The following is a 12778-nucleotide window of genomic DNA, read 5'->3' as shown; positions in this document are numbered from 1 at the left end:
CGAAGATTGCGGTGAGCCGAGATTGCACCATTGCACTCCAGCCTGGGTAACAAGACCAAAACTCCGTCTCAAAAAAAAAAAAAAAAAAAAAAAAAATTTCTTTAAAAGGCTATTTAGGGGAGTGATTTTAAAAAATGGTTGAAAAATTCTGTAACAGACTGTTGAATCAGATTGTTAATCATATTTAAAAGTAGTCTAATTCATATTAGTATAGTAATTGTTGTACACAAAACAGGACACCTTGCAGGTCTCATATCAAATCTTCCATATCTGTGGGTCTAAATCTTTGTATTCATAGACCAAAGGAGCTCACAGTTATGACATACTCTACCAGATTACCAGCTGGGACATAGGTAAAACAGTCTGATATTCCCAGCTACAGAGCTATTTCTGTCTAACTGAAAAATAATTTTATCAATAAGGAAGCAGCAGTAGTAGTCTGAAATTTCTACAGCCTGAACCATAAGATTTGTCACATGCTTTAGAGAAACCATGAATCTTCTTGAACATATTAAAAAAGTAAACTATTCCCAAACTTGGCACATTGAGTAAAAAGTTAACTGTGACGCACCTTGCCAATCTCAGCATCTACAACTATGCTAGATGCTGGGAGCATAGACAAGCATGGTCATCTCACCATTGAAGAGAGGATAGTGCCATGGGCTAAGGTGAAAATGTCATTTGATGTGATAATATATTTCATTTTGAAATAGTTTAGAATACTATGAGAGAATATCCTGAAATGGAAGGGAGAGGTGGGACTTAAGGAGTTTCCTGAAGGAGGTCATTTGCAGAGTACTGAAAGTTGCATACATTTTAAGGACACTATCACAAAAGGTTTAAATGTAATCAGACTCCTTTAAATTACCAAATTGGTTCATCATTACCTGACAAAAGTGCTGAATGTAGGGTTTAGCCCCACTAGGGTTGTGGGGTGTTTCTTATTGCTTTGCTGAAGCGCTGGATCCGAGAAATAGAGACAGGACACCAAAGAACTGAAAAACAGCAGCTGAGCTGGGGGGCCAACGCCACTTGTAAGTGGAGACAGGCAAGGCTTTGAGTGTTTAGGTGCGTCTGTACTTATTAGGTACAGGACGGGGCGAGGGTAGTGAGTGAGGTTATTTTAAGGATAGTGACAGCGTTAAGACACTTACATGAGTGATAAGCAAAAGGCCTATCCCCATAAGGTCACCGAGGCAAGGAGGTGGGCAGTGGGCAGCAAGGGGTTTACTTCTATTAGGTTACCGAGGCAAGGAGGTGGGCAGTGGGCAGCAAGGGGTTTACTTCTATTAGGTTACCGAGGCAAGGAGGTGGGCAGTGGGCAGTAAGGAGGTAGGCAGTGGGCAGTAAGGAGGGTGCAGTGTGCAACATTTTTTATTTAGGGGCAGGCTACTTTTAAGGATTTTTGTAGGAGGATGTTTTAAGTTAGCCCAGTAGCAAGAGAGCCGACAGGGTTTAGAGCCACCATGGCACAACTATACTGGAGGGGTTTTAAGCCCTCCGACGCTCGTGGGATTGCTGACCTGAGGCCAGCTTTCCACAATAACTAGATGCAAGATAGTACAACTCTTTTATAGGAGGAGTGACTTTTGGTTTAAGCTTGCCATACAGTGGGTATTTTTACAATACTGAACACTGCCACTTGGGCCAGCCTGCCATGTAGTGCATGCCCTTTTAGGCAGGGGCACTACCGCCTGGGTCATAGATTCTTGTCTTGGTATGGCTATATTCCCCTAGTACCTGCTCTGCACAGTGTCTGCTCTTGACACTCCTCCAACTACAAACTAAGACAATTATATAAAAGGATCATATAAAAGGAAATATATGAGTAGTAAGATATTTTTTTAGGCACTATTTGTGCCGGGGGTCTGTTTAGCTCTCCTTCCTTGGTGCCCAGAAGGGGGGTTACCCACTAAATACAATCTAAGAAAAACTTAGAAGTCCTATGGTGGTTCTGATATATCATTTTATATATGAGCCAAACATAACAATGACGAATACTGCCAACATCAAGTATGCTCTTTTGCTTTAGAGAATTTCCACCAAATGAAGACCAAAGCTCACCTTTTTGGATTCAGTTAGTATAAGCTCTTCCACTTCCTTTGTTAAGACTTCATCTGGTAAAGTCTTAAGTTTTGTAGAAAGGAATTTAATTGCTCGTTCCCTAACAATGTCCTCTCCTTGAAGTATTTGGCTGAACAATCCACCTAAAGTCCCTGCAAAACAAAATAGTTGCCCATAGCAAGTCAGTTCTATAGTGTAATGGTGTTTTTCCATTTAACTCAATTTATACTATTTCTTCTGAAACAAGTTAATAAACTTTCGGGGTATCATCCCCATTACTAATTAAAAGTCATCTGAAATGTCTACAGCATGAGTGATCACATGCTTTCTTCAAGAAGACATAGCTTGAGCATGACTTTTCTTTACCATTCGTAATAATAAAACCCAGGTATTTTGTAATAATTTTTTTAAAGTGTCAAAGGGAGTTTTTCCAACAGATTTCTCATGGAAAAATTTGATCTGTTTTTGCAGTTATTTCTGCTGGTTTTTCTAGTCATAAACATCTTGACCTAAGGAGACTTTTTTCACAATACTTAGAATTTTTATGAAATAGAACTCTGGGTAAACCCTATACTTTATTGGCAATGAGTAACACCTAACTGTGTGGTTTTGTAAGACATCAAACAATTCAGAGTGAGAACTGGCCTTACCTTTTGCATCCATTTTAAATATACTTAACAGGGCATTGTTCACTAGGTTAAATTCTGCAGAGTCATCTGGATGGAGATAAAGTGGAATAATGAATATAAAACAAATTTAAAATATCATGTGCTTCAGTTTCAGACTTAAGATTCAACAGTTTCTCAAGTTTACATCACAGGAAACTTACAACTTAAGCCATTCCCTCAAGTACCAAAAAGATACATGTTTCTTGTAAGGGTAGAAAGCCTGATCTGGCATGCCTGAAAAACTTCTGTTAAGATGGTACAATTATGAAACTACAGGAAATTGGGGGGAAAATTATGATACATCAAAATGCCCAAAAGAATGTAGTAATTACACCTTCATAACAGAATTAAAAACAAAACAATTCTAGGAATTAAATAACCAGAAATCATTAAGCTTTAACTACTGAATAAAAGAAGGAAATTTAATCTCTATCAGAGGTAGGACCTCTAGCTCTCCTGTACCCCATTCAAAAGCTAAAAATAGAATAAACATTTCAGAAAGAAGATATATATTTAGAGAAAAAGGTAATAATGAAATCCCTTACCTGTCTGTAAGAGTTGTGTTAGTATATCTGCCACTCGAGGAAGATTTTCTCCAGTGGCAAATTGAGGCAGTTCTTTAATTGCTTGTCGTCGAATCTGGGCATGATTTCAAACAAAAATTAACCAAAAACTATCACCCTTAAAATAAAGAAGTTTTTTTTGTTTTAAGATAAGGTTTTGCTCTGTTGCCCAGTTTGGAGTGCAGTGGTCCAATCATGGCTTACTATAGCCTAGACCTTTCCAGGCTCAAGAGATCCTCCTGTCTCAGCCGCCATAGTAGCTGGGACTGTAGGTACAAGCTTCCATGCGTGGCTAATTTTAGAGGCGGGTCTCCCTATGCTGTCCAGGCTGTTCTCAAACTACTAGGCTCAAGAGATCTCCCCACCTCAGCCTCCTAAAGTGTTGGGATTATAGGCATGAGCCACCATGCCTAGGTCTAAGCTCCACTTTTTAAGAAAACTAAAACCACAGAGAAACCGTAGCTAGGGGTGTATGAGACACAAAAATATAAAACAGCAGTTTAAAAAAGAATTTGCTCCAATTTAATATTCAAGTGTAAAGAATAAAATGTAAAAAGGGATGTTAACAAGGTCTGAAAGAGACATTTGAGATTATAAACAACTGTTTATATGGTAATTATATACAACTGCTAGGTTTTTTACTACCTTTGGGCTTATAATACAGTAGTCCTTAAAAATGGCTACTGTGGAATGTTACACCTAGTAACTGTTTACCTTAGAATTTTTAGTACTGACTACTAAATACAACATTTGTGGCTATATTCTGTATGTTTAATTCCAAATACTGATCTAGGCTTATTCCATTTTTACATACAAAATGTATAGCGGGCCAGGTAGGTGGCTCGCGCCTATAATCCCAATGCTTCAGAAGGCCAAGATGGGAGGACAGCTTGAGGCCAGGAGTTTGAGACCAGCCTGGACAACAAAACAAGACCCTACAAAAAAACTAAAAATCAGTTGGGAATGGTGCCTGTGCTACTTGGGAGGCTAAGGCAGAAGAAATGCACAAACCCAGGAGTTCAAGGCAGCAGTAAGCTATGGATGTGCAACTGTACTCCAGTCTAGGCAACAGAGTGAGACCCTGTCTCTATTAAAAAATATATATACAGGGGTTATATCCAGCAAATTCTGTATGAAATGTTGGCAATTCACTGTTTCATCTAAAAAGACAAGAGCTAACAGCTGAATATTCTTAGGAACTTGTGTCAGCAGCCAGAAATACTTCCAGTTAATTCTGTTACCCACCCCGCCCTGAAAAAACCCTATTTCTTTTTAGTCTAGTAATCCTATTCACTTATTACACAGACTATTTTTCTGCCATGCAAAATATATAAGGGTGGTGAAACTACATTTTATGGTATAACACTAATTTAAACATCAAAGTGAGCACAAATTGATTAAAAACTAACAGTCTAATTTCATATACACAATGAATAACAATCTCTGAAACAAGATGTGAGCCATGATCCATTTTTAACAGTGGATAAATGATAAGCAAAATGAAGTATTTCGAGATTTGATGCATTTTTTGTAACTTAAAGGTGGTGAAAAGGCTAATACATTTTCTCAAATGTAAATATAAGCCTGGGTATGATGCCATGCCAGACCACACTGGAGTATTTTATTGTGCACTCTGATATATCAGATTGCTATTTCAATTATATTAGTCACACACAGATATATCTGAAGACTGCTATCAAGTGTCATTCATAAACTTACAGATACATCTTCATCTTCGCAGAGGTCTAACTGTGCATTGATAGCAGAATCAGCCAATTCTGGAAAATGCTTAAAGAATTTTGGAATAAACTGAGCTGCTAATCGTTTCTCCTTAGTACCACCTTTCACACCATCCAATATCACTTGGTAGGCATCTTTATGCTGAAATAAAGAAGAAAGCAGGAAAGACACATGATTTTAAAGGACGGGAAGCTAAATAAAAGACCATAACAAACATGTTAGAGTGTGCTTTATGTTTTTACACAGGCTAAGAAATAAGGCTTATTTTTGGAGGTTTACTGCTTAAATTGGACACTTATCTTCCCAATTCTGTTCTCCCTCCATCTTTGCTTTATTTTTGAGTTGGGGGGACCGATGATTCTAATTTTAAGAAAAAAGCAAATGTATTTGTTAATATACCAATACTTTTTCATTCTAGTGATTACTGACTCTAGCCTTGTGACCGAATCATGCTTCAAAAATGTAATTGTAATGGGCCAGGTGCAGTGGTTCACATCTGTCATCCCCGCACTTTGGGAGGCTGAGGTGGGCAGATCACCTGAGGTCAGGAGTTCAAGACAGTCTGGCCAACATGGTGTAACCCCGTCTCTATCAAAACACAAAAGTTAGCCAGATGTGGTGACATGTGCCTGTAATCTCAGCTACTCGGGAGGGTGAGGCAGGAGAACTGCTTGAGTCGGGGAGTCGGAGGTTGCAGTGACCTGAGATCATGCCACTACACTCCAGCCTGGACGACAGTGAGATCCTGTCTCCAAAGGAAAAAAAAAAAAACTGTAATGATGGCCAGGTGCAGTGGTTCGTGCTTGTAATCTCAGTACTTTGGGAGGCCAAGGTGGGTGATCACCTGATGTCAGGACTTCCAGATCAGCCTGCCCAACATGGTGAAGCCCCCACTACTAAAAATAAAAAATTAGCTTGGCTTGGTGGCAGATGTAATCCAAGCTACTCAGGAGGCTGAGGCAGGAGAATCACTTGAATCTGGGAGGCAGAGTTGCAGTGAGCTGTGACTGCGCCACTGCATTTCAGCTTGGGTGACGGAGCGAGACTCCAACTTAAAAAAAATAAATAAATCGTAATAAATACTATAGAAATCACAAAAATTGCACTATATTTACTTAATAATAAAAATTTACCTGTTTCCAATTAGCACCCTGAGGAAGACGAAGGGAATACATTACTGAAATTGAGCAATTCCAGCAATGTTAGGAAGGGCAGCTTAATTTTACCTCGTTGCAATATATGAAAGCTTTGACAATTCATTCCACATAGCCAGCCAATTTTGGATTAAGACAGATTCTAATGTCACATGTTTAAACTCTCTATTGGAAGAATATACTCAAAACTCATTTGTTTCCTTAAAAAAAAAAAAAAAAATCACACGTGCTCTCCCTCAAATACTCATAATCGGAGGAGAATCAGTAAGTTCCCAATCCTCCTTATGTACTTGCTTCCAAACCAGTCCTTTTATAAAATGACACTAATAAAGATGGTAAATAACAGTAACAAATACAGAAAGACTACACGTCTATCTTCTGTTTGGACATATGAATACAATTTAGTAACTGGAAAAAAAACCTTGTGCTTTAGACACGAGCTTACTTCATGCCATCGAGCGGGGAATGACCAATAAACATCCAATAAACAAGAGAATTACTGGATTTATTTTATAGTGATTCTTTTTGCGGACAATGCTATGGTAAGTGAAAAAATAAAGCAGGATGCAAAGTTACTGTTATATGAAGCAAAACAACTCTCAAATAATAGAAATTTCTGTGAATAAGGTTAGCTTCTTCATGAAATGCAGATATATCAGTCTTCAGGAGTTATCACTGATAAGTGAATATTATAAACACATCAAGACCCCCATCTCTTTGAGAAATATAAAATTAGCCAGGCATGGTAGTGTGTGCCTGCAGTCCCAGCTACTCCGGAGGCTGAGGCAGGAGAATCACTTGAGCCCAGGAGATCAAGGCTGTGGTGAGCTGTGGTCAGGCCACTGCACTCCAGCCTGACAGAGCAAGACCCTGTCTCAAAGAAAAAAAGGTGTATGACATACTTTTCGCTACAAACATTAAAAAAAAAAAAAAATCATGGCTGACTACTTTACATTCCTGTGGTTTGCCTCAGACTTCTAGGCAGACTTCATAAAATCAAAGTTTGTTCTGAATCCTTACTTTTTGCAGGGTATCACAAATCTAATTTCCTTTAACTCAAACTTAAAGCTTTACTTACAAAGCCATTTGAAGAAACTCCTTACACTGTCCAAAATTAAATGGAAAAACAAAAACAAAAACAAAAACCCTGCTTAAAACAAACCTTCGTTCTGCCAAGAAAAAAATATTAAATCTGGAATCAAATAAAAAGGAATCATTAGCAATACTTACTGAAAGTCTACCAGGGACTGAGTGATTCCTTGTCTACATCATAATAGGTGTTACTACTACTGCTATTTTTCAGATGAGGAAACTAGGGCTCAGAGAAAAATAAATACTTCCACATAGTTTAGAGGGATTACAAACTTGGTTGGTCAGTGGTTTTAGCTTAATCACACAAGAAACGCTACTACAAGAGTGATATTTCATGAAATATAAGTCCAAGAAGCCTACACTTCAACCCTGCAAAGCTAGTGTACTCAATGATTGATACGACAGGAAGAATTGGGGTTTCGGCGTTATATAGATCTAATCAGCCTGACTGTCGTGGTCCTTTAACAGGTGTCCCAAACATTTTTTAACTTTTAAGATTTTGACGACATAACATAAAATTAAGTATCTACATGTTAAAATAAGTAAATTCATAATAATTTGAAACAGAATTTTAAATGATGGGCCACAGCTTGCTCTATTATGGCTAGTCAGGAGCCCTGGGCAGAGTGCAGCAAGACCTGAAGGAGTGGCAGAGGCAGAGTGGGGGAAAGGCAGGATGAACACACAGGCAGAACATGGGAGTTACATGAGAAGATAACAGGACTGGAAGATTTGAGGTATTAAATCATTCTGCACTTCAATTTGTCATCTGCAGTTTGTGTGTTAGAATATACATGCTCATATATGTATGTATGTGTGTGTGTATGATAAAGTAAAAGTTCCCTCCATCACCCATTATGGATAATCTGTGTAAATGTTTTTTCTTTTCTTTTGTAAATAGTTTCCCTGTTCCTTCCTTGCATACATTTCTTCAACTTTGAAAAAGAAATGCCTTCTGAAGGGCAAGGTACAGTGCAAGGAGAGAAGCAAAAAATAAAAATAAATAAATAAAAAATAAGAGTAACCCTTGAGGCTTTATAAATGAAATATGGAAATAAATAATAAAATAAAAGTATGAAGTATAATTAATAAATACAGAATGCCAAGGGGTTCAAAAAGAGAAGGATTCGATCTGCTTTGTGGAAATTAGCTGAGAAAACCTCAGAGGGCTTGTGTTTACCCTTATATACTTAGAAGGCACTATTCTGAAAAGAGTATTGACAATAATGAGGAGGGAATAGTCTGTAGTGGCAGCAATCTGAAAAACTGTAGTGCTCACCTCTCTGTTAAAGGCTGATAATCAAAATAAAAGTTAGAAGGAAGTCAAGACTGACAAACTCGAATGCATAATGCAGTCTCAGAAGTGTCCAGACAGGTATCTGCCAGGAAACTGAGTCTTGATCATAAATCTCCTAAATTGACATGAAAATCAGGCTTTGCTACACCAAGATCATGAACACTGTTTTCTCTCCTTAAAAACAAGAGAAACGATGTCCTCTCCACGAAGTTGGTTTTTGCCTTTGTTAAATTACAAGCAATATCCTAAAACCTACTGTTTTGTTTTAGGCGTTTTCTCTAAAAAGGAGTAAGTATAACCCAATAGAGCAGAATTAGTAGGCATTATCTTCAGTTCTCCTAAAATTCACAATATTTGAGCAGCCTGAGCTAACCACTACATCTCATTATGCAGAGATATTGTTTTAAATAGTTGCTTGACAGCTGTCAATACAGAAAGCACTGATCACCCATAACCTACAGGGAATTGTGTAAAATTCCAGTGACCAGCCTGGTATATGGTAGGTGAAATGTATTGAATAAAGTATGAGACCTCATTAAGGTCTAGACAAAAGTATCCTTTTTTGTTTTTCACAAACTTGTCTCTTAAATACCCTTAGTAAATAAAGAGAAGATTTTTGTTGTGAGAAAGATATTTTGACCTCTTGGGGAGAACTCTCAATTCAATCCGGTTTTTATAATTAAAGATGACATGAGAAGGAAATGCAAGCAACTCTCAAAATTAGAGTAGGGGATGGGACAACATTATGTATATGGCTTCGAAGATTCTTAGAAGGATTCCTGACAGAATCACTGTTCTAGCTTTCACCCTATCCCCAAACATAGGTAGAACAATTTACTACAGTGTTACCCAACTAAGTCAAAGATGAATTATATGATTGAGAGTAACTTCACTACGAGTTCTTTTTAGGAACAACAACAAATTCAAACTATAATTGACTATAGTTTTTATCTTTTTACTTTTTAATTTTTTTTTGTTTGAGATGGAGTCTCGCTCTGTCACCCAGGCTGGAGTGCAGTGGCACGATCTCAGCTCACTGCAACCTCAAGTGAGTCTCCTGCCACAGCCTCCCATGTAGCTAGGACTACACATGCATGCCACCGCCTGGCTAATTTTTGTATTTTTAGTAGAGGTGGTGTTTTACCATGTTAGCCAGGATGGTCTCAAACTCCTGACCTCAAGTGATCTACCCCTCCAGGCCTCTTAAATAGATGGGATTACAGGCGTGAGCCACCGCACCCGGCAGTTTTTATTTTCTTAATGAACAGAATACTCCTTCTCAACCGACCTACACACTATCCACATCTACAACAGAACATCAGTATACATTTCCCGCTAATAAAAGTGAAATTCCCGACTGATAGAGAATGAAGTAGGAAAGAAAAAAATCATTTGATATTTGAAACTGGTATATTCACAATTCTAGATCAAGCTACAATAAAGCTCCAACATGAAATTTTTTTTTCCGTTCAGCTCAGAAAGGTCCTATTTGAATTATGTTCAGAAAAGGGGACGGGAAAGGTACTGCCACGACTGTTAATAGACTAGAAACTTTCACTTTCTCCAAGACGGCATGCATAAGCATAAAAATCACGAAGTTTTAAGCACTGAAAAGCTATGGCGTGGGATTTCTGAAACGATGATCAAGATTACCTCCAGGAGAGCCTGGTTCTTTTCCCAAGAACACACATACCCAACCACTTATCAAGTTCAATGTACTCCAGTATTTGAAAACTCATACAAAGAACCAATGGCTTGTAAGAATAATTCAACACTGCTGAGAAACTGTGTCAGGGGCAAGCATCCCAAGAAAGCCCTTCCAAGCAACTCCATTCAGAGATGCATGCTCCCGCTCTCCTTCTTCCAGCCCTGTTTTATTTTCTTCAAACACGTTTCATTAAAGAAAAACAAAAAACACAATGCCTATCTTTTTTTTTTTTTTCTTTTACTGAGACAGAGTCTTGCTCTGTCGCCCAGGCTGGAGTGCAGTGGCAAATATCTCGGCTCACTGCAACCTCCGCCTCCCGGGTTCACGCGATCCTCCCACCTAAGCCTCTTAAGTAGCTGGGATGACCGGCGTGTGCCAAGACGGCCGACTAATTTTTGTATTTTTAGTAGAGACGGGGTTTCACCATGTTGGTAAGGCTAGTCTCGAACTCCTGACCTCGTGACCCGCCCGCCTCGCCCTCCCAAAGTGCTAGGATTACAGGCGCGAACCACCGCGCCCGGTCTCACAGTGCCTATCGTTCACTCCCTGCTAACTGCACATTCTGGGAGAGCGCGCTTCCATCTGTACCTCCAGCGCTCGGCGCTCAAAAAATGTACTAAATAAATGAAATCAATGTCTGGACGAAAGAGTCCCTCTTCCGTTTCTCACATACTTTGGTCTCCTAAACGCACTTCTTCAATTAGTAGCAGAATTTTGCCTCCAAAAAAACACACCTTGACCTCTTGAAGAAAATTCCCGATCTAATCTTGGAAGGACTGAAATTCACCGAAAAGGAGAAAGGCTTAAGAGAATCCTGTACGGGAAAGCTCGGGAGGAGAACTGCCGAGAGCCTGAGGGGTCTGAGTTAGGTAACGCCAAGGTGGGAGAAGACTGGGAGAGGTAGACAGAGCAGCCCGACCGCGGTCTCCCTGGTACAGCCGGGGTCTACACTCCCAGAGAGGCCCGTCCCGACGAGACGGCCTGAGGAGGCTAGGAGCCCCCGAGAGGTTGAAGCCGCAGCTCCCGCCCGGCCCTGGGAGCGCGGCGGGCAGCGCTTTCGAGAGGCCGCGGAGCGCCGGGCCCTGCAGGCCGCCGGAGGACTCACTCACCTGACCCACTTGCTCCGTGGCATCGGCCAGGATGCCATAGTTGCGGTAAAGCTCCTCTACCGTCGGCATGGTGAGCGACAAGCCCAGGGCCCGCTTCCGCTATCCTTCTCGCCGGCGCCACCGCCGCCTCGTAACTTCTCCAAGCCCACTACCCGCACTATTACGCCTCCAGCTGCCGCCAGTGCCGCCGCCAGTCACCGCGCACAGCGCGGCTCCGCCCCAGACGCCTACGTAAAGACGCGCACGTCGGGAGCGGCCTTCAGTAGACTCCAATGCACCGCCGCGGGTTGTTTCCCCCTCTAGTGGTTGGAGGAGCAAAGAACGGCAAGGATGATTGAATCAGCTCATTCGTTTTTGAAAGCTTAAACAGGACTGGACCTTGTCGATGGGACGGGTGGGGGTGAGCAGGAAGGTTAATACAAAGATAATTGCGTTTCTGTCCTTAGAAGATCTTACATATGAGAAGTCACAAACGATTTCCTCCTGATTCAATAAAGGTAATATTAATTGGTGGCAATACAGGGTAATGGGTCCGGTGGGAAGCAAAATACATTCAAATGCCATTAAAAAACCTGTGTCCACCAGGCTAATCAAGTGTGGGTTCTAATTTGGCCTGCTGAAAGAATTTGCTTATCTTTGCTTGCTGCCAATGTAAAGAATTGAGGCCACCTGATTATGTTCAATATCCAAGAGTATAATAAGTAAATGAAATCACATACACTCAACTGATAAGAATTTCTAAGATACAAGTTTAGATGAAATTATATATATATATATAATAATTATTATATATTATGTATACATCTAGCCGGGCGTGGGGACTCACGCCTGTAATCCCAGCACTTTGGGAGGCTGAGACCAGTGGATCCCTAGAGGTCAGGGGTTTGAGACCAGCCTGGCCAACATGGTGAAACCTGGTCTCTACTAAAAATACAAAAATTCGCTGAGTGTGGTGATGCACACCTTAAGTCCCAGCTACTTGGGAGGCCAAGAGGCATGAGAATTTCTTGAATCTAGGAGGTGGAGTCTGCAGTAAGCCAAGATCATGCCACTGCATTCTAGCCTGGGCCACAGAGTGAAACTCTGTCTGTCTCAAAAAACGACAAAGAAAACAAAAAGTTGCAAAGCAGGTATAAGATGATCCCATTTATGTAAAACAGACAAAGCACACAAAATAAAGTTTTGTTCTATGTGTAAAAGGATGTTAAAATTTTAAGACTGAAGCATTGAACCACAATAGACCGTAAATTTCAAAGCCAGATCAAAAAATATACATGGGAAATGATTACAGAGGAATTCCCTGGCTCTTGCACTTCTCAGTCAGGTTGAGGATAAATCTCAAATCCTAAAAAGGATTAGACTGGGCATGGTAGCCAACAGTCC

The 12778-nt window shown here is 40.2% G+C and overlaps 1 protein-coding gene across 3 annotated transcripts in view; it reads right to left on the bottom strand.

The window, feature by feature from the left end:
- Positions 1 to 11600, bottom strand: part of API5 (apoptosis inhibitor 5) — a 30263-nt gene extending 18663 nt beyond the window's left edge. For all 3 annotated transcript variants that reach the window (XM_009007960.5, XM_009007959.5, XM_002755195.5), the window contains exons 1-5: positions 11396 to 11600; positions 5015 to 5176; positions 3278 to 3371; positions 2715 to 2780; positions 2065 to 2216 (exon numbers count right to left, since the gene is read on the bottom strand). In XM_009007960.5, the coding sequence (XP_009006208.1) occupies positions 2065 to 2216; positions 2715 to 2780; positions 3278 to 3371; positions 5015 to 5176; positions 11396 to 11464 (543 nt within the window). In that variant the 5' untranslated portion in view covers positions 11465 to 11600. The remainder of the gene's footprint in view (positions 1 to 2064; positions 2217 to 2714; positions 2781 to 3277; positions 3372 to 5014; positions 5177 to 11395) is intronic.
- Between the last annotated feature and the right edge of the window lie 1178 nt (positions 11601 to 12778).

Source organism: Callithrix jacchus, chromosome 10, assembly GCF_049354715.1.
Source record: "Callithrix jacchus isolate 240 chromosome 10, calJac240_pri, whole genome shotgun sequence".
NCBI lineage: Eukaryota > Metazoa > Chordata > Mammalia > Primates > Cebidae > Callithrix > Callithrix jacchus.
This window is presented reverse-complemented; position numbering and strand designations above follow the sequence as displayed.